The 21,997-nt window shown below is 41.0% G+C and overlaps 1 protein-coding gene across 1 annotated transcript in view; it reads left to right on the top strand.

Moving 5' to 3' along the window:
- RYR3 (ryanodine receptor 3) overlaps positions 1-21,997 on the top strand; it is a 461,910-nt gene that overhangs the window by 217,751 nt on the left and 222,162 nt on the right. Inside the window, exon 22 of the mRNA XM_055538999.1 lies at positions 11,010-11,202. Coding sequence (XP_055394974.1) covers positions 11,010-11,202 — 193 coding nt within the window. The remainder of the gene's footprint in view (positions 1-11,009; positions 11,203-21,997) is intronic.

Here is a 21,997-nt window from a genome sequence, read left to right as displayed (position 1 = left end):
TTTCTTACAGTTGATCTTTACTTTCAACTGATCAATATTTTTTAATATTTGTGCTATTTTATATTCAGTATAAACATTTTTTTTACCTCTTAGGAATGATGCAAATATGTTTGTTTATATATGTATCTGGGATCATTTATAAGAAGAAATTGCCTGATTCTGTGTTTTGTGTATCCCAGGGGACAGTGTGTTGCAGACAAAAGTGGGTACAAAATGGCAGGATGATAGAGTAAAGTGAATGTCTTGTTCTCTTATCCTCACGGTTTAACTTTCCCTGGTTCCATTTCATGAGGGGTGAAGGTGGGTCTTCTCTGGATTCACAGAGCCCCACTGTAGAGGCATTGTTTCTGTGGTCATACAGTTGTAGTAACCTTTAGCTTAGGTTATCATCAGATGGCATAAGGATCTCAGAAAGGTATCTCTGGGGAAGTGATTTGAAAACAAAGAATCACTATTCTCATATACTTCCAGCTCCTGAGTTTAATAAAATTGAACCTGTAGGGGGACGAGTGGGGCTGATGAGAGAAAAGCATTGCCCACTGCCTGCTGGTTGCTGCTCAGTTCCTGCCCTCTCTTCACCATGACCCAAGCATTTCTCTGGATCCCAGGTGCATGCGCTCAGTCGTGTCCAACTCTTTGCAGTCACATGGGCTGTAGCCCATCAGGCTCCTCTGTCCATGGACTTCTTCAGGCAAGAATACTGGAGTGGGTTGCCATTTCCTACTCCAGGGGATCTTCCCAACCCAGGGGTCGAATTTGCATCTCTTGCACCTCCTGCATTGGCAGATGGATTCACTACCCCTGCACCACCTGGGAAGCCCTCCCTGGATCCCAGGCTGCACTTATGGAGAACTCTGGATTGACTGAGGCAATATGAAGTCTACCAAGACCCTTAGATGGAGCAGATTGGCCCCTAGTTTCAAAGAAAAACCAACCATTCTCAAAAAAAAACACATTTATTCCATATTTTCCAGATTTCACAGCACTCCATGGGGCACTTGACATATCCCTTTATAAAAGTTTGCAAAATAAATGCAACAGTGAGTCAGGAGGCAGAGAACCCACTCATTGCACGTCCAGAAAGTGCTGCTCTCAGTGCATTTCAGGACCTGGACATCCATCCTATTGTAGGATCAATCCATCCTACTGTGTGTCATTCCAGGAATGTACAATGTTCCCTTTTTTCTTCTTATCCACTCAAGACCAGAAAGCCAGGTGAATATTACCCACCTAGTAATATAACTTCACCTAGGAGTATTTTGGGGGTCTTCATCACTCAATCTTCAGCATCTGGTGAGATGTCAAGAAACCAGCATCCACAAAATTGGCATCTTTTATGCTCACTAAAATGCAAAGCTTCCTTGGGTCTGGGCATCATTCTGAATTCTCCAACTTGCGCCCAGGTAACATTTATCTTGCAGAAGGCAAAACAGGTAAATATGTCAGCGTGTGCACCAGTGGAAGAAATAAGGTTTCTGTTAATGACTCCCACCAGGACAGCAGTGAATTTTGGACTGTCTGATGAAAAGGTCTAATAGTTGATGGAGAAATGAAATGGAAGTGATGCTCCAACTTACTACAGGAGAGAATAGAGGGTGACTAGGGAGAGAGGGTGGATACTGGTCTGACCGTTTTTCTTCCTTTCTTGAGATGTAAATGCCCAGGTCCACTGCCTGTGTTTCTTATTGGAGTATAGTTGATTTACGGTGTCAAGTTCGTTTCAAGGGCACAGTGAAGTGAATCAGTTATACATATATTCACTTGGGTTTTTTTAGAGTCTTTTTCCATATAAACTGTTACAGAGTACTGAGTAGAGTTCTCTGTGCTACACAGCATATTCTTATTAGTTATCTATTTTGTATATAGTAATGTATACATATCAATCCCAATCTCCCAATTTATCTTTCTGCCCCCCAATCCCCTGGTAACCATAAGTTTGTTTCCTACATCTGTGCCTCTACTTCTGCTTTGTAAACAAGTTCATTGGTACCCTTTTTTTAGATTCCACTTATAAGTGACATCATGTATTTGTCTTTCTCTGTCTGACTTACTTCGCTCAGTGTGACAATCTCTAGGAATGGGAAAATGTTTGCAAGTGAAGCAACCAACAAGGGATTAATCTCCAAAATATACAAACAGCTTATTCAGCTCAATATCAAAAGAATGAATAATCCAATCGAAAGATGAGTGGAATATCTAAATTGACATTTCTCCAAAGAAGACAAACAAATGGCCAAAGGCAAATGAAAAGATATTCAACATCACAGTTATTAGGGAAAAGCAAGTCAAAACTGCAATGAGGTATCACCTCACACCAGTCAGAGTAGCCATCCTCAAAAAACCCACAAACAAATGCTGAAAAGGGTGTGAAGAAAAGGGAACCCTCTTATACTATTGATGGGAATGTAAATTGGTACTGTCACTAGGGAGAACAGTATGGAGGTTCCTTAAAAAAACTAAAATTAGAACTACCATATGACCCAGTGATCCCACTACTGGGCATATTCCCAGAGAAAACCATAATTCAAAAAGGTACATGCACCCCACTGTTCATAGTAACATATTTTACAATATCCAGGGTTTAGAAGCAACTTAAATATCCATTGCCAGATAAATGAATAAAGAAGATGTAGTACATATATACAATGGAATATTACTTGGCCATAAAAAGAACAAAATAATGCTATTTGCTGCAGCATGGATGGTCTATTACCTTTAAACTTATCTATATGCATAAATTCATTGGAGAAGGAAATGGCAGCCCACTCCAGTGTTCTTGCCTGGAGAATCCCACGGATGGGGGAGCCTGGTGGGCTGCCATCTATGGGTTTGCACAGAGTCGGACATGACTGAAGTGACTTAGCATAGCATAGCATAGCATATGCATAAATTAAGCCACAGCCTTGAGCTGGACTTTACTACTTATTAAAGCACAAAGGATGTTGCTGAAGTTGGAAAGGATGGCAGAGCCCTTAATACTTTCGTCAATAGAGAAATTTAAGAAGCAGCAGCATGACTTTGGAGTTATGCCTGGGTTTGAATCCCAGATCTTCACTTACTTAGTTTTTTTGACACCAGGCAAATTACTTGACCTCCCAGATACTTGGTTTCCTCAGATAAAATGAAGATGATATAAGACTTTTAGGAAATTTAAATGAGATGAAGGATGTGAAGTTCTTGACACACACTAAATGCAAAATAAATATATCTTCCCTACTTTCATTGTCTATGAAGTCAACTATCATAGAGACCAAGTGCAGAGTTCTGGGTACCTCCCTTGAGATCATGAGATTAGCTCCATCCTGAGAGGAAACAGAGCCCAGGTTCCATGCTGAATGGGGAAGAAGGTTTCAAAGTGACATCCTGGGAAATATGAATGAGTTTTTCCTCTGTGTAGGAGGAGGGCAGCCTTCATAGGTCTTCACCAAAGCCTATGAAGTTTCTTTCAATCATCAGCTGTACAAATATCCCCCATCTGAACTCTGCCCAGCCCTCCCTACAGGCTCCTGAGTCAGCCCAGCCACTGTGAATATCCTTGCAGAGGAATGGCTCCTTTCTTGTCCTGGCATCACTTTCCCTCTCCTGATACAGCCTTTACATATGTAGCCTTTCAGAACTGCAGGTGGGGGTGAATTTGGCTCAGAGTAGCCTATATAGGAGGGCTTCCTAGGTGGTGCAGTGGTAAAGAATTTGTCTGCCAATGCAGGAGATGCAAGAGATGGGGATTCAACCCCTGGGTTAGGAAGATCCCTTGGAGTAGGAAATGGCAACCCAATCCAGTATTCTTGCCTGGGAAATTCCATGGACAGAGGGGCCTGGCGGGCTACAGTCCATGGGGGTCACAAAAAGTTGGACATGACTGAGCATGCACACACATACACACACACACACACACACACACAAAGCCATATAGTACATCACTGGTTAGGGAGCCATTTCATAGGAGGAAATCACACCCCCTCTTCCCTTGTTGTAAATTTTCTCCTTGAAAATTTTGAATAAGCAAAGGAATTCACCTTCTCAAGAGATAAAGTGATACAGAAAGTAAATGAATGGAATAAAATTCTTTGCTGATTCCTTAGCACTTCTGACTCATTAGGACAATTTGATGAGAGGGCTCCTGCCTCCCTACTAGGACGAGCTCCAGGGTATTGGTTCATCTATCAAAACACAGCCCACTGTGACTTGGACTTTTCCAACCACAGTGCTATATGTAGAGGATTCAAGAAGTAGCTGTAGGACACCACAGTTTTGATGTATCTGGATCTTCTCTGTTTCCAAATGCCTGAGTATTTGTGTTTACGTTGTAACACCAAACTCTGCGGTGCCTGGGGCGATGGAAATGCTGAGCATCAGTGTTTCCAATTGTCTACATGACTCATCAGAAGCAATAAAAGTGTGCAGTAACACATCCTTAGGTTCATTTGAAGATGTGTGGCATGTGATTAAGTGGCTTTTTCCTTCATCTTAAAAATGCTAGGCTTGGAATGGCCTTTCCAAGCCCTCTGGGACCTTCCAACGGTCCTGAGCCTGTAAGTCAGGCGTTTTCTTCAGACTTACAGAAGCCACAAGGCTTCCCAGACTGTCCCAATAGGTGGTCTCTAGGATTATTCAGAGTTCCTAATATCTGGCAAAGCAGTTAAAGCGATTTAGAAAAACTCTCCATGTCATATTTGCTTCTCCTTTCTACAGCATCACATGCCTGTTAGTTGTGCCAAAAGCATCCAGTACATTTTAAATGTATTTGAAAGTGCCTGTTTAGAGCATGGTCTTTCAATAGAGATTTACTGATTTTTCAGTAACTCGATTTTCAAGTCACTTTCCTGGACTCAGTCCTCAATGCTATGATTCTCTGTACTGTTGTTTTTACCTAATATTATAAAGGACATAACATCCCAACAATATGCTAGTAAGCTTATCTCCTATTAACCTAGTAATGGAAGTGTCTGGAGTTACACGAGCAATAGAAATAGCATGTATTGTAAGTTGCACTGTGTCAGGCTCTTCCAGTTACTCTTATGGAATAATTCATTCAAAACTCACAGTAACCCCAGGACATTATTATTTTCATTAGATAGATGAGGAACCTGAGTCCACAAAGGTAAGTGGCTTGCCCAAGCTCACACAGTAAGTGGCGGCACCAGGGCTCAAGCGCAGGGAGCCTGGTTCTAGAAACACCCTTTAACTGCTACATGCAACTGCCTCTCGAGAGGTACACAGGACATAAGTCATTGTCTTGTCAAAATCATGGGAATAATAATTTGCTGTGCTTAGTCACTCAGTCATGTCTGATTCTTTGCAACCCCATGGACTGTAACCCATCAAGCTCCACTGTCCATGGGATTATCCCGGCAAGGTTACTGGAGTGAGTTGCTATTTCCTTCTCTAGGGAATAATAACCATACCTTAAAAACCTCTTGACAGTGTCACTGGGAGCATTACTGTCCCCATTTTGTGGACATAGAAGCTGACTTTTTAATGAAATCACAGCAGGTAAAGACTGGGTATTTGAACTCAGCCCTTTCTGTGGCTCTGAGACCGCTCTCGCCCCTACCCAACCCCCATGCCACTTCATTACAGGCAGTTGGAAAAACAAGCATATTGTTTAAATGTGGATGTAGAACCCTTCAGAATCATCTGGAGTCATGAAAACCCTCCTCAGGTAGAGATTGCTTCTTCCAGATGGGAACGGTTTTATGAAACAGAATGTACAAAAGCAGTTTCACAATTCCAATTTTCTAGTTTCAAATCTTTACTCACGTTTTAGAGCTGATGTACTTTATCAAATGACCTTTTACAACATGAATGTTACATGAAATGGACTCTTTTATTCAAATAGATTTCTCATTACATTGCCCTAAGCACTTGCTAAGCACATGCTTTATATCCAGTGATTAACCACAGTCTCCCTTCAGTTTCTGGATAATATTGATCCCAACTCTATAGTCTCTATATGTTTTAAATATAGGCTCAGACTATGATTTCAGCTTGCCCACAGATGCTCTTAACAACTGTTCCAATGGCAACTTCTCCTAGGCTTGCAGCCTCTTAAAATAAGGGAGATAAAAGACAATGTCCTTCAGCACAAGGACACAGTTGCTCATCCTGGTGGTGGTTTTCAACCGAGGGAGCACACTGGACAGATACTGTCCCGGCCATCCTTCCTCAGGAAGGCCCCGGTGCTGTGGTGTAAATAAAGCTTGGAAGCTTGGTTTCTGATGGCATCAAAGCACTGCTGTGTGAAGAACATCCACCATGAAGGCTACTCTTCATCTTTTACTGGCTGAGTCTCAGACTGGCACAGAAGCCAGGAGTAAATTCTGAGAGGGTGGGATGAGGGCGCCAGAGTCACAATTCAACACGGTCAGTTTTGTCCCAGTTAATGTGGATCTCAGAAAGGTGAGATCTGTTAGTATCTTTGTTTTCTCAGCTGTATCAGGCCTTAGTTGCGGCACATGGGATCTTTTCATTGCAGCACACAGGCTCTCTCTAGTGTGGCATGCAGGCTTAGTTGCTTCTCAGCAAGTGGGATCTTAGTTCGCTGACCAAGGATTGAACCCACGTCCCCTGCACTGAAAGGCAGATTCTTAACCCCTGGGCCACCAGGGAAGTCCCTTCATTTGTATCTTTATCCAGTAAGGATATGGATACTTTTGAAGTTACTTGTCTAACTCAGCATTTCAATTAATTCCTGGTTTTCACAAATCCATAGAAATCTCTTGGGATTTATTCAAATGACTGCAGTGATATTTTCCAGAAGTTAAACTAATTGAAAAAGAAACAGTTAAAGCAGGAAAGATTGGTTTTTAATGGAAAAACAATAGCTCTTAAGAATGAGAAAATTATGGCAAGGTTTGCTGAGGCCTCTTGAGAAACCTGTATGCAGGTCAGGAAGCAACAGTTAGAACTGGACATGGAATAACAGACTGGTTCCAAATAGGAAAGGGAGTACGTCACGGCTCTATATTGTCACCCTGCTTATTTAACTTATATGCAGAGTACATCATGAGAAACGCTGGGCTGGAAGAAGCACAAGCTGGAATCAAGATTGCCGGGAGAAATATCAATAACCTCAGATATGCAGATGACACCACCCTTATGGCAGAAAGTGAAGAGGAACTCAAAAGCCTCTTGATGAAAGTGAAAGAGGAGAGTGAAAAAGTTGGCTTAAAGCTCAACATTCAGAAAATGAAGATCATGGCATCTGGTCCCATCACTTCATGGGAAGTAGATGAGGAAACAGTGGAAACAGTGTCAGACTTTATCTTTATGGGCTCCAAAATCACTGCAGATGGTGACTGCAGCCATGAAATTAAAAGATGCTTACTCCTTGGAAGGAAAGTTATGACCAACCTAGATAGCATATTCAAAAGCAGAGACATTACCTTGCAAACAAAGGTCCGTTTAGTCAAGGCTATGGTTTTTCCATTGGTCATGTATGGATGTGAGAGTTGGACTGTGAAGAAAGCTGAACACTGAAGAATTGATGCTTTGAACTGTGGTGTTGGAGAAGACTCTTGAGAGTCCCTTGGACTGCAAGGAGATCCACCCAGTCCATTCTGAAGGAGATCAGCCCTGGGTGTTCTTTGGAAGGAATGATGCTAAAGCTGAAACTCCAGTCCTTTGGCCACCTCATGTGAAGAGTTGACTCATTGGAAAAGACTCTGATGCTGGGAGGGATTGGGGGCAGGAGGAGAAGGGGATGACAGAGGATGAGATGGCTGGATGGCATCACTGACTCAATGGACGTGAGTCTGAGTGAACTCCGGGAGTTGGTGATGGTCAGGGAGGCCTGGCGTGCTGCGATTCATAGGGTCGCAAAGGGTCAGACACGACTGAGTGACTGAACTGAACTGAATACCATAGGTTCCTTTCATAACAGAGTTAATATGATAAGGAAGGAAAGATTCTGGGACCCTGGGGTATCTTCACTCCTTAACAGGAGCTGAGAGGTCTCAGTCTTGTCAAATGGAGACAGGAAAAGTATCAAACCTACATACTCATCAAGTTTGCTAAGATTTTTTTGTTTTAAATAGTGTTGATTGTAGGTCCTACAGGCTTCCCAGGTGGCCCGAGTGGTAAAAAGCCTGCCTGCCAATGCGGGAGACATAAGAGACGCAATTTGATCCCTGAGTCAGGAAGATCCCCTGGAGGATGGCACAGATCCCACCCCAGTATTCTTGCCCAGAGAATTCCATGGACAGAGGAGACCTGGTGGGCTACAGTCCGTAGGGTCACAAATAGTCAGACACAACTCAAGTAACTTAGCATACATGTAAGTCCTACAGTGAGGAAATTATTCTTCATTCTCAGTGATGCAACAAGGTGTAAAGTTACAAAAACAGAGAAAGTGAAAGTGGAGAGTGAAAAAGTTGGCCTAAAGCTCAACATTCAGAAAACGAAGATCATGGCATCTGGTCCCATCACTTCATGGGAAGTAGATGAGGAAACAGTGGGAACAGTGTCAGACTTAATCTTTATGGCTCCAAAATCACTGCAGATGGTGACTGCAGCCATGAAATTAAAAGATGCTTACTTCTTGGAAGGAAAGTTATGACCAACCTAGATAGCATATTCAAAAGCAGAGATATTACTTTGCAAACAAAGGTCCATCTAGTCAAGACTATGGTTTTTCCTGTGGTCATATATGGATATGAGAGTTGGACTGTGAAGAAGGCTGAGTGCCAAAAAATTGATGCTTTTGAACTGTGGTGTTGGAGAAGACTCTTGAGAGTCCCTTGGACTGCAAGGAGATCCAACCAGTCCATTCTGAAGGAGATCAACCCTGGGTGTTCTTTGGAAGGACTGATGCTAAAGCTGAAACTCCACCACTTTGGCCACCTCATGCGAAGAGTTGACTCCTTGGAAAAGACTCTGATGTTGGGAGGGATTGGGGACAGGAGGAGAAGGGGACGACAGAGGATGAGATGGCTGGATGGCATCACTGACTCGATGGACGTGAGTCTGAGTGAACTCCGGGAGTTGGTGATGGTCAGGGAGGCCTGGCGTGCTGCAATTCATGGGGTCGCAAAGAGTCGGACACGACTAAGCGACTGAACTGAACTGAGGCCATCCCAGCCTAATGTGCCAGTGTGCACTGGATGTTTCAGATGCTGTTGTGCTGTTACTGTGCTGGTGGTCCAGGTTCTTTATTCCCCGACCACCGTCGTCAAGCCCAGCCTCTCCTAACTCGAGCCATTCTGCAGATATGTCATACACTCATATACTCCTTTTGCACAAGCTGTTCCTTCTGTCTGGAATGCTCATTTCTTTCTCATTTATCTAGTGAACCTTTCTTCATTTTGAACTTGTTGCACACTCCCAGGCTGACTTAGCATCTTCTGCCTCTAAAGACATCTCATCATGTACACCTTCACTCAAACTGTTACACTGAACTGTAGTTCTTTATTTGAACTACGAATTTCTTCACGACTGGAACTGGTCCTCTGTCTTTGATCCCCAGCCCCAAGTACAATATCTGCCTCATTACTGTTTGTGGAAGGGTGGGAGGGAATATAGTATGGTTTTGTCAATTACCCAAAATAACCAGAAATGAGTACCTAATTTTTCATTAAGGAGAATGTATACCTGTGGCGGATTCATTTTGAAATTTGGCAAAACTAATACAGTTATGTAAAGTTTAAAAATAAAATTAAAAAAAAAATAAAAATAAAAACATTTTACCATGTTTAAAAAAAAAAAAAGGAGAATGTAGTAGTTTCACTCTTTTAAAATCCACTGCTTGGTTTGGAATCTATTACTAGAATAGCAATAACCACTGAAAACATTAAAGAGTTCTAAACAGAGATTAGAAATATTACATAGCATAAATGTATGTACAAGATTTATGAACAACTCATATACTCATCATGAAGGGATTTTTAAATTACCTTTTAACAGTGTGTTATTGTCATTAAACTCTATTTTCTGATGAATATTCCATTATAAAATCAAATATTTGCAATGTGATAAATGGAAAAAACAAGTTACAAAGCCTATAATATCCCAGTTTGAAAATTAATATATATATGAAAAAGTTAAAATTTTTTATTTTACATTTTTCCCTTATTTATAATTTTCTATATATACGGTTAACATTTATAATGAATGTGTACTGCTTCCATGATCAAGAAACACGATATACACTTCTAAGAGCTTTGCTTGAAACCCTGTGCAAGGGTTTTTGACGAAACCTTTTGCCCCTTCATTGCCCCCAACTGAACTGAAAAGTTGGTAGGGGGATGGGCAGAGTGGTTCCAATAATTTACTTCTAAACCTTCCAGAATTAGATGGTATAACATAGAAAACGTAAGAGATGATTTTCCTACTACTTCACGTTAGGTCAGGAAATGGTAAATCATCTTACAAAAGATAAGCAACAATAAAAGAAATCAGCAGTACAGCAAATGACTGACAATGGGTTTCCCTGCCTCAGTAAAGTCATAAAATTCTTTGGAACTAGCAAGTAAACTGTTCATGACTAGATAGTCTTGCCCTACTCACTTGGACAGCTCCTTCATCCAGTGCTGAAGCAGCCATGTCTTTTAGAGGACAGGGAAGAGAGGAAGGTCTTTAAGTATCTATGAATACACACACACACACACACGCTTGCTCGCTCGCTCACGCTCGCGCGCGCGCGCGCGCGCGCGCTCTCTCTCTCTCTCTCTCTCTCTCTCTCTCTCTCTCTCTCTCTCTCTCAGCCATCCCTAGCAATGCAGTTTGCCTGTTACCTTAGACACCATGCCAGAATCTGAGCACACATTGAATGGGTTGAATTCTCATTTGTTCTCATTCCTGGCAGCCTGAGCGTTTCCTCTGGGACTCATCTCATCATGGCTGTCCATTCGTAGAGCTTAGGAAACCACTTCTCATTGCTCACCTCACACAGGAAAGGCAAAGTCGCATTTAAATGCAGTGTATCCAGACCTCTGTCCCTCCTCCCTGCCAGGGTGGCCTGTGAATGTTTCCCCAGAGTCCCACATGCCTTCCTCCTGTTCTTTGCTCACCAGGTCGCATACCCAGAGCCGTGGCCTCCATCAACCAGCACCTCCTAAAGTCAGACGACGTGGTAAGCTGTTGCCTGGACCTGGGGGCACCCAGCATCTCTTTCCGCATCAACGGGCAGCCTGTGCAGGGGATGTTTGAGAACTTCAACACAGATGGGCTCTTCTTCCCTGTGGTGAGCTTTTCAGCAGGTGTCAAGTAAGTTATGGCTGTGATTTTATGGAGAGTAGTTGTTTCCCCACCTCCCCATCGTTCCTATGAGCTGGCGAGCATGGTAATCTTCAGGGTTTCAGCACCATGAGCCAAACTCCCCCAAGAAAGCAATGGAGAAAGGGGAGGAGCAATTTAGAGTCACGTGTATATACTTTTTGGACACATACCTCCTGCCTGGATTTATATATAATGTCCTCTGATAAATAGTAAGATGAATAAATCTTACATAGAAAATGACCTTCATAATTATAGCAAGTATTTTATGCTCTTTATAAAAAAATTTAAAAGATACCATTATAAATAAGACAATAAATACCACCCATAATCCCAGTGTTTACTTATAATCTCTATTACTATTTTGGTGTATTTTCATCAAGATTTTTATATTATAGATACATGTATTTTTAAATTAACATCATACTAAGTAGGAAGTTTTATGTCTTGATTATTTTTCATTCAACAATAAGTAGTAAGTATTTTCCTGAGTTATTAAGTATCTTCCTCAAAATGATTTTTATGGCCAATAATACCCTTTTATTTGGCCATCCATAATATAACCATTACTTTGTGTTAGACTTTCATGCTGATTTCATTTTTATTGTCACAAATGAAATTATTATCAACATCCTTGAGGATAACTCATTGTCTGCATTTCTGTTTAGTTCCTCCCAGAACCAGATTAAAAGGTATAATATTTTTAAAGTCTAACCTCATAGTTTCTTGGCTGAAGAGACTTTCAGGAAGATTGTATGAACATTCAGAATTCATGATCAACAATTCTAAAAATCTAAAAAGCTCTGAAAAGCATCCATTTGTTCTTTAACTAATTTCACTGCAAAATCTGACCTGAACTCATTTTATGGCAAAAACCATCATCAACAGAAATCAGACTGTTTTCAATTTTTCATGTATTCTATTTCTTGTGAATATTTACGTTTAACTGCAAAAATATCAGTGTGTTTAATTATGGAGTACAGCCGCTCCCCTAGCTGGAGGTTCGGTTTAATATATACTACATCTCATCTTTGTCCTTTTTTATTTATTATTATCATTTGAATTGGCTGCTCCAGGTCTTATTTGTGGTACATGGGATCTTTGATCTTCCCTGCAGTATGCAGAATCTTCTTGGCTGCAGCATGCGGGATCTTTAGCTTTGGTAGGAGAACTTTTAGCTGTGGCATGTGAGATCTAGTTCCCTGACCAAGGGTGGAACCTGGCCCTGGCATTGGGATCAGAGAGTATTAGCCACTGGACCGCCTGGAAAGTCCCTGTCTTTTTTTAAAATCTAAAGTCCCAAGTCTGAAGAACAGCTGCAAAAATTTCAGAAAAAGGATTTGTGCCTGTGGTATCATTTAAAGTAACCCAACTGATTGGCTTCTCGTTAACTTTTACTGTTATTGGTTATTTTTAATCTTTGCCAATTTGAAGAAATTGTATCTTAAAGTTTTAGCTTCCTATTTCTTTGATTACTGATGTGGTTAAACATCTTTTATGCTTACTACTCTTACATACTATTTCAGCCCAGTATTTTTTAAAATTTTGTCTTCCCTGCCTTTCTGGTATTAATTTTATGAGCAATTTTTATATATTAAGGTTATTAAACTATTATTGCTTTCATATATTTTCCTAGTTTGTGATTTATCTTTTTAACACTGTTTTTTTTCCTATTTTTTTCCCTTTTACAAAAGTAATGCAAGTCCAAAGAAAATAAATACCAAGAACCCATAATTGTACCATCCAGAGATAATCGTATTACTTTTTATTTATACATCTCAATAATTTTACATTACATTGGGCTTGTACTATGCCTACCGTTGTCCTTCATACTTTAACAACGCCAACCATCATGTTCATTGTTCTGTCCCTTTCCTTGTACCAGTTGGATGCTGTATTATTTTAGTCTGAGAATACACTTTAACATTTTTAAGGCAAGACTTCATTATAACGCTCTTGTTGCAAAATTTTCTTATCCATTCTTGATCCCTGCTTGCTAAAGAGCTCATAATTGAGTGGGAAACTAGAGTAAATACATTTAAAATCATGTTGATTTCCATTTAAAAAGGGTCATGAAAAGAGGAGAGTTGTGGAGAAGGCAATGGCACCCCACTCCAGTACTCTTGCCTGGAAAATTCCATGGATGGAGGAGCCTGTAGGCTGCAGTCCATGCGGTCGCGAAGAGTCGGACACGACTGAGCAACTTCACTTTCACACGTTGGAGGAGGAAATGGCAACCCACTCCAGTGTTCTTGCCTGGAGAATCCCAGGGATGGGGCAGCCTGGTGAGCTGCCATCTATGGGGTTGCACAGAGTCGGACACGACTGAAGTGACTTAGCAGCAGCAGCAGCAGTGGAGAGCATACACTTAGAGCTGGGACCACAAAAAAATCCATCTGAGAACTTCTAGTACCCTAGTGATGGGACTTCCAGAGTGATACCACTGTGACAGATCTTAGTACCTCCCGAAGGTTGATAAACCAAGGCATATGCAAGTATTCCCCCCCCCAAAAATGGATATAACTTTCTGTTTCAGTTAAATAAACTATTTAGGAGTAAAGAGTTATCCTTTGGATATAATATTTAGCCTTTGGAATTTGCCACCGATATGCAAACATATATCGTATATAGGGCTTCCCAGGTGGCACTACTGGTAAAGAACCTGCCTGCCAATGCAGGAGATTTAAGAGATGCAAGTTCAATCCTTGGGTCATGAAGATTCCCTGAAAGAGGGCATGGCAACCCACTCCAGTATTCTTGCCTGGGGAATCCCATGGACAGAGGAGCCTGGCAGGCTGCAGTCCATAGGGTTGCAAAAAGTTGGAAATGATCGAAGCAACTTAGCACACATGCACGCATGCATAGTAGGCAGTACAGTTGTACCTTTTTTTTTTTTTTAATGTACCTTGTTTTATTGCCCTTCACTTTATTGCAGTTTTACAATTTGTAGGTTTGTGGCAACCCTGCATCAAGCAAGTCTATTTTACCAACAGCATTATTTTTTAATTAATGTATGTACATTGTTTTTCAAGACAGAATGCTATAGTGCATAACAGACTGCTGCTGCTGCTGCTGCTAAGTCACTTCAGTCGTGTCCAACTCTGTGTGACCCCATAGACGGCAGGCCACCAGGCTCCCCCGTCCCTGGGATTCTCCAGGCAAGAACACTGGAGTGGGTTGCCATTTCTTTCTCCAATGCATGAAAGTGAAAAGTGAAAGTGAAGTCACTTAGTCGTGTCCGACCCTCAGCGACCCCATAGACTGCAGCCTACCAGGCTCCTCTGTCCATGGGATTTTCCAGGCAGGAGTACTGGAGTGGGGTGCCATTGCCTTCTCCGATAACAGACTGCAATATAGTGTAAATGTAACTTTTATATGTACTTGGAAGCCAAAGTATTTGTGTGACTCACTTTATTGTGATACTTGATTTTGTGATGTCTAGAACCAAACTCATAATATCTCCAAGGTATGCCTGGAATATATGTTTGCAACACACGTAACAGCACATGTGTACGTACACATGTACAGGCATATTTATAAACATACCCATGTAGATGTATATAATATATTGAAATTAAGCATTTTCATTGTTTGAGGTTCTTGTAACAAAAGAAGAACAAGTATAGTAAAACCTTGCTCTAGTTGCTAAAGCATGTCCTACTCTTTTGCTACCCCATGGACTGTAGCCCATCAGACTACTCTGTCCATAGAATTTTCCAAGTAAGAATACTGGAGTGGGTAGTCATTTCATTCTCCAGGGGATCTTCCTGATCCAGGGATCAAACCCATATCTCCTGCTTGGCAGGTGGTTCTTTGGTCCTGAGCCACCTGGTCAGTGACTAGGGTTGTAAATCTGCCCATCACAGGTTCAAGCCAGAGACACTAACATCAGCATTAAAAACTATATTCTAAAGAGTTAAGAGTCACAATATTGTAAAGTAATTAGCCTCCAATTAAAATAAATAAATTTAAATTAAAAAAAACAAAAAGAGTTCTTTACCTGTGTTTCTCTGTGCTGAGAATATTTCCTTGAGAATGCCACCCCAGTTCTTCCTTTTGAAGTGTGACAGAATGTATCGTTTCTATTGCAATCCATAAGGAGCATGTAGAAAACATTATTGAAAGACACAGCCACTATAAACACAAAGATTGGTTGGGCAAGATTCCCTGGCAATCAGGGAAAACCAGTACAAGCCCCACTGTACATCTTTCCCACTCCATTCCCCGGGAATGGAGAGAATGTGCTGAAATCTAAATCCAACATAACAGCATTTGGATCATCCACCTGTTGGCTCAGTGTCCTCTCTGGAGAAGCAAGGTCACTGATCAGTCAGTTCTCAGGACCATGTTTGCCTGAGTAGTTAATGGCCTTGGTCACCCAGCATCAGTGCCATCCCTGTTTTGTTTGACCACATCCAACTCTCTGGGTTTTGCGAATTTTCAAAGAAAGCCCACCTACTTCCCAAGAATCTCATGTGAGAAAAGTGCTTAGCTTGTAGTCACATCTCTGGAGAAGATATCTTTTCCAATCTGCTGGCTAATGGATTTTTCTGTGCATTCTGTGTTTAGCTAACAATACATATGATCCCACATGTTGCATGATTTTTAGTTATTAACCCATCCATCCAGTATCCCTCAGAGCAATGAGGCAGGATTTTTGAGTATGTACATTTTTGTTGTTTGCGATTTTTTTTTTTTTTTAATCTTCTCTTGGTAAAGTTCCTGGCGGCTCAGATGGTAAAGCATCTGCCTACAATGCGGGAGACCTGAGTTCAATCCCTGGGTTGGAAACATCTCCTGGAGAAGGAAATGGCAACCCACTCCAGTATTCTTGCCTGGAAAATCCCATGGACAGATAAACCTGGTAGGTTACAGTCCATGGGGTGGTAAAGAGTTGGACACAACTTCACTTTCACTTTCACTTTCTCTTGGTAAAGATCATGGCTAGCAGGGAAAGAGATAGGGGGCTGAAAGGTATGCATATGGAGAAGATGTTTCTAGTATCTTGTGACTAGGTCAGTGGGTCATGCATCCTTCTCAGTGCACAGGAGAAAGAGAAGCAAAGTTCCAAGATAAGAATGATGAGACATCTAACCCATTTAGAAGGCATAATTAATTGCTGAGAAATTTGAGAGAGGGGAGTCCAGATACATGGACTTTAAAAGTTAACACCTTCAACATAAGAACTTCTTGCTTACAGAAATTGAAGGAGCGTAAACTGAAGAGTGAAACTCAGGAACTTGATGTCTCTTAAGTCTCCTTGCTATCAGGAAAAATATTCCCTGTGACATATTCCTATCTTTGGTTCTCAGAATACGATATGGTCTGAGCAGAGGTGGAATCACAGTGGGTTGCATACGTGGGAAATACAGTTTACTGAAATACATCCAGTCTGTCACATGATGTCTTTACTCACGGTCAGTACTAGTCCTCTGTTGAAGTAACCAATTTATTTTCACTTTTGAGCTAGTGGGATCAACATACCAGTACTTACTCTTTCACATCAACTGGTAAAACATCATTTGGTACTGAAATCCAGCCCTTCCCCTCTATATTACTTTGGTTCAGTTCTGCAAAAAGCTAGAAAAAGAAAGCAAGATATTAATTCCAAGTTAAAGTATCTTATTGAAAATAAATGTGTTTAATAACAAAATTGAAAAGAAATTAGTGTTTTCACCCAATATAGTAGAATACTTGCATAGTTTTATAATGTCGTTCTCAGCAAGATGCAAGGTTATTCCTATATAGACAGAGATTTTTCTTCCATCATACAAGAACTCAGAATTGTTTCTCATATTTAACTTCTCTCATTTCCTCCTCTTTATTGGTCTTTACTGAGGTCGTAGTCTTGAATTTGTGATCCCACAATTATTTTTATAATTACAAACTATGTTGTTAACAGTACCTGATCAGGATGTCCCTGCCAGAGGCATCAGAGAGCAAAAATCTTTTTCAATTAGATTTACCCACAGTGAAGTCAAAAGCAGTATGAGTAATTACTAACAAAATCCACAAATCAATATGTGCTCTCTTTTCTAACCATTATCAATATGCCTCCTTAGTGTCTTTCCCACACTAGTTTGTTTGTGGAGGGTATTATGAGTGTAAATGACCCTCAATGTAACAACCCTGTTTGTTCTAGGACAGAATTTGGGATGAAGCATGTGTACCTTGGAGCCCACCCAAAAGGTTGAATTACTTAGATATCAGAAAGCTCTTATTAAAAGGTAATCTCACCCTGCCAAATGGCATGATGGTGTGTGCCACACAGAGAACATTGCACTAAAGCCACAGTATATAGTGAAATTTGGGTGCTTAGTTTTGCAAAAAATTGATGAGTTAAGTTGCTATAGTAGAGTATATTTTATAGCTATGGTAAATTCCCCTTGCGTGTGTGCTGAGTCACTTGAGTCATGTCCAACTCTTCGTGACCCTATGGACCATAGCCCACCAGGCTCCTCTATCCTTGGGATTCTCCAGGCAAGAATACTGGAGTGGGTTGTCATGCCCTTCTCCAGGGGATCTTCCTGACCCAGGGATTGAACCCAAGTCTCTTAGTCTCCTGCATTGGCAGGTGAGTTCTTTACCACTGGCGCCACCTGAGAATCCCAAATTCCCCATCGATTAATCTTCATATGTAAGTCTTTTACCAGCCTTTCTAATTTATAAAAACAACACTCTCCAAAGATGGTTGGTATTTGCGGTTGCTGTTTGTTTTCTGCACCAGGCTTGGCTAAAATTCAGGTAACCAACAGCTTAGCTATTTCCAGCTTGCTGTGGTCAATGCTGTGGAAATTATTGCTGAGATAAATATACTTCTGCGGAGAACATGATGAGCACTGGCTGAATTGCCCTGGGCTTTCATCAAACACTGGCCAGAAAGAAATATGAATGTAGGAATATACATAACTCAAATTGTTCTCCTGTCTTAGCAATGTGCACTAAAGATGCAATTATGAATCATGACTTATGAGTTGAATTCAGGTCAACAAAAGCTTGCCATTTCTTTCTGCTGCTAACCACAGCCTGTATCCTTTTCTTCTTTGGAACACTGTCCCAACTCCTGGGAGGGATTCAATAAGAATAATGAGACATCTAGTAAGACTAAAATGATTTCACACTTTGCTAGTACAGGATGAATAAGGAAACTTAGTCATCTTTTTTGAGTATGGCAAAGGTTTGTCTTGATTTTTACTCTATTTTTTATTCATGGGTCAGTCTTTCAAAGTTTGGGATTTATGATAGGTTTTCTCATCTCTTCTGCAAATTGGTAAGTAAAAATGCACAAATCTTAAAAGATGAAATTGCAAATGCTAGTGGGGATTTTTTCAATGCCATTTTCTCTGTTTATAAAATTAGCCTAGTAAATAAAAAATTCCTCTATGCATCCTCAAACTTCACTACTCCCAGGTGACTCTTACTGAATCTATTGCTCATCTTTAAAGTAGAGAAATCTAAGGAACCTTCCCTTATCATAATCACTTTAGGAAGAAAAAAAAACCTGGGAGAGCTGATGGTGTGTCTGAGTTATAGGAAGAAACTTAGAAGATGATACAAGTGCTTTAGTGGAAGAGATTAAATTGATTAATGAAATTGATTTTTAAAATCTATTAATATAGAGAAAAATCAGAGGATTAAGAACTAATTTTAATGACCTCTTAAATAATCTTTTTATTTTCAATTTAATATTTTTTTGTGATACTGAGAGATTCAGTGGAACCCAAGAAGCAGGGAAGAATACACCAAGAGAAGAGAGGTTTATATTCTAATTGAAAATTTCTCATTGATGAATGAGGCCAAAGGATTTAAAATATTAACAGTAAGTGCCAGATAACAGATTTATTAGAAAAAGTAGACTAGATAGGTGTAACTGTTGTCTCTCTCTCCATGCCTTTAAATCCTTTCTCTGGACTCCTGGATAAGTTCTTGGGCAGGTTCTGTAGCCCTTATTACTCCTTTTAAGACCAGGAACCATCTTGCCAATACTTAAAAATTCCATCTTTTGAAAAGTATAAAAACTCTAGATTTGTATCCAGTTATCATTTGAGCCCTCCCCTACTTCCCCTGCAGTTTGAAGTCAGGCTCCTCCTCAGCCACCAGCTCCTGTCTCAGGCCCCTCCAGGGCCTAGGGTCCAGCCCAGACTCAAGATGATGGAAGGGTGAGCACATTCCATGGAGTTGGTTCAGCTGCCTTGTGACATCAAGCCTTTTTGTAGCTGCTACATAATTGCTGCATCTTTCTCTTCTGAGGCTCTTTGGTAGGTCTCTTGGAGAGCCCCAGGCTGGGAGCATCCAACTTCAAATCTCTTGACTTGGCTTCCCCACCTGTGCTGGCCACTCCCTTCTGGCTGACCCCAAGCCTCCTCCATTCCCCTTCCCCCTCCAGGTATGTGGGCCTCCTGCCTCCCCCAAGCCCTGGGTTTCTGATCTCTGCTTAGTCATTTGCCTTTCCAGGCAGGATTCCTTTCTGATGGCTAGCAGCTGGCTCATCTGTCCCTCTGCTCTGCGCCATCACTAGGCAAACATGTCCCTTGCTACATTCCAGGGACACTCACAAGCCTCTGAGTAGTTCCTTAAAGCCCTCATTTGACTCCACATGGGAAAGGACTCCCATCCCCTTCTTCCTGACAACTTTCTCCAAATGAATTCTTTACCTTTCTTATCAGTGTGGAGGTAAGGGGTGGGCTAAAGCTGCACTGATTTCACAGTTTTTTCATGGATCCTCATCGTTGGTCCAGCACCTCATTTCAGGATGAGAAAACATTGGCATCCTCTGAATTATTTACATCTGGGACCTCTGCTAAACCAGAGACAAAGGGGGATCCCATTTTATTTTTTTATTTTTTTTTTATTTTTTTAATTTTATTTTATTTTTAAACTTTACATAATTGTATTAGTTTTGCCAAATATCAAAATGAATCCACCACAGGTATACATGTGTTCCCCATCCTGAACCCTCCTCCCTCCTCCCTCCCCATACCATCCCTCTGGGTCGTCCCAGTGCACTAGCCCCAAGCATCCAGTATCGTGCATTGAACCTGGACTGGCAACTCGTTTCATACATGATATTTTACATGTTTCAATGCCATTCTCCCAAATCTTCCCACCCTCTCCCTCTCCCACAGAGTCCATAAGACTGTTCTATACATCAGTGTCTCTTTTGCCTATTATACAGAGTGAAGTAAGCCAGAAAGAAAAACACCAATACAGTATATTAAAGCATATATATGGAATTTAGAAAGATGGTAACAATAACCTTTGTACAGGATCCCATTTTAATATCCTCACATCATTAAATTGGGCTTCAGGTTTTTTCTTCCTTGCTTTTCATTGTTCCCTTTACACCTATATTTTATCCCTAATTATTCCCTTTGACCTGGTTGCTGTGGGTCTCCGGGAGAGGGTTTATGAGGACCACCAGCCTTCGCGGTAGTTTGTTGGAGCCCTTCCCGCAGACTCTGGGCAGCAAGGGGAGGAGCCACAGATGGCGGTGTGCCCGCACCGGCTCCTGTCCAGTCCTGCCTGCTGGGGAGCAGGGCTCCCATCTGACAGGGCTTGGGAAGCCACCCAGAACCCTTCTTTCCTCCCACCGAAGCACAGCATAATGACACTGGAAGATGAATGCTTCAGTAAGCAGTAAACATGTTAATTTTTATTTTACTATCTTTGTGGCCATTCAAGGCGATAAGATTAAAATTTACAACCAAATTATCATTCTCCTTTTAATAACTGAATATAAAAGCAGCATTGTTCTCCCTAAGTGCTACATGGATTTCTACCTTTATTGATTTGTTCTCTATCCAGAGGACAACAGTAGATTTTAAAGCACAAGAGAAATTTTAAAACTATATGTAACTGGCAATAGGGCTTATGAATAATTTTTTTTTTTTTTTTTTTTTTTTTTTTAAGGAACACAATTTATTTCATCAACGTACAGTGTCTTCCTTGAAAATCCTTAATTAAGTCCATCTAGACGTCCTGGTAAGAGATCATTTAGTTGGTCTTAGAATCCATACCGGAGAAAGCAATGGCACCCCACTCCAGTACTCTTGCCTGGAAAATCCCATGGACGGAGGAGCCTGGTAGGCTGCAGTCCATGGGGTCACTAAGAGTCAGACATGACTGAACGACTTCACTTTCACTTTTCACTTTCATGCATTGGAGAAGGAAATGGCAACCCACTCCAGTGTTCTTGCCTGGAGAATCCCAGGGACGGCAGAGCCTGGTGGGCTGCCGTCTCTGGGGTCGCACAGAGTCGGACACAACTGAAGCGACTTAGCAGCAGCAGCAGCAGAATCCATACACTAGTGAGTAACAAGAAATACACCAGTTGTACAAGCTCCTCTTGGGCGTTCAGCTCTTCACCAAAAGAATGCTCAGAAGGGAAAAGCAGAAAACTTCCCACACAAATGCTTTGCTCAGAATGATTTAGTTTTGTCCCATAGTTCCAGCATGTTCCAGCATGTCCATAACCCAGTCTGTTCTGTGGCAACTGAATTTTGGAAAGTTGACAAATATTAAGGCCTAATTATTATTTCCTGAAGGTTTACTAAATTAGTAACATTGCAAGCTAATGACTCAATTTTGTTCTAATATCATTGTTCATATTTTTAATACACATAGATTGTGTCCTGTTATGTAACAGTTAATGTAGAAGCACTCACAGGGAATAATTGTGGTTCTAATTCTCTATTATTGTTGTTTAGTACTTTAAAATGGGAAAGTGGGAGGCTTCATATGATTTCTGTAATTAATTTTAAAACAGAATTTTAATGCTATTTGGATA

This window comes from Bubalus kerabau, chromosome 10, assembly GCF_029407905.1.
Source record: "Bubalus kerabau isolate K-KA32 ecotype Philippines breed swamp buffalo chromosome 10, PCC_UOA_SB_1v2, whole genome shotgun sequence".
Taxonomy (NCBI): Eukaryota; Metazoa; Chordata; class Mammalia; order Artiodactyla; family Bovidae; genus Bubalus; species Bubalus kerabau.
This window is presented reverse-complemented; position numbering and strand designations above follow the sequence as displayed.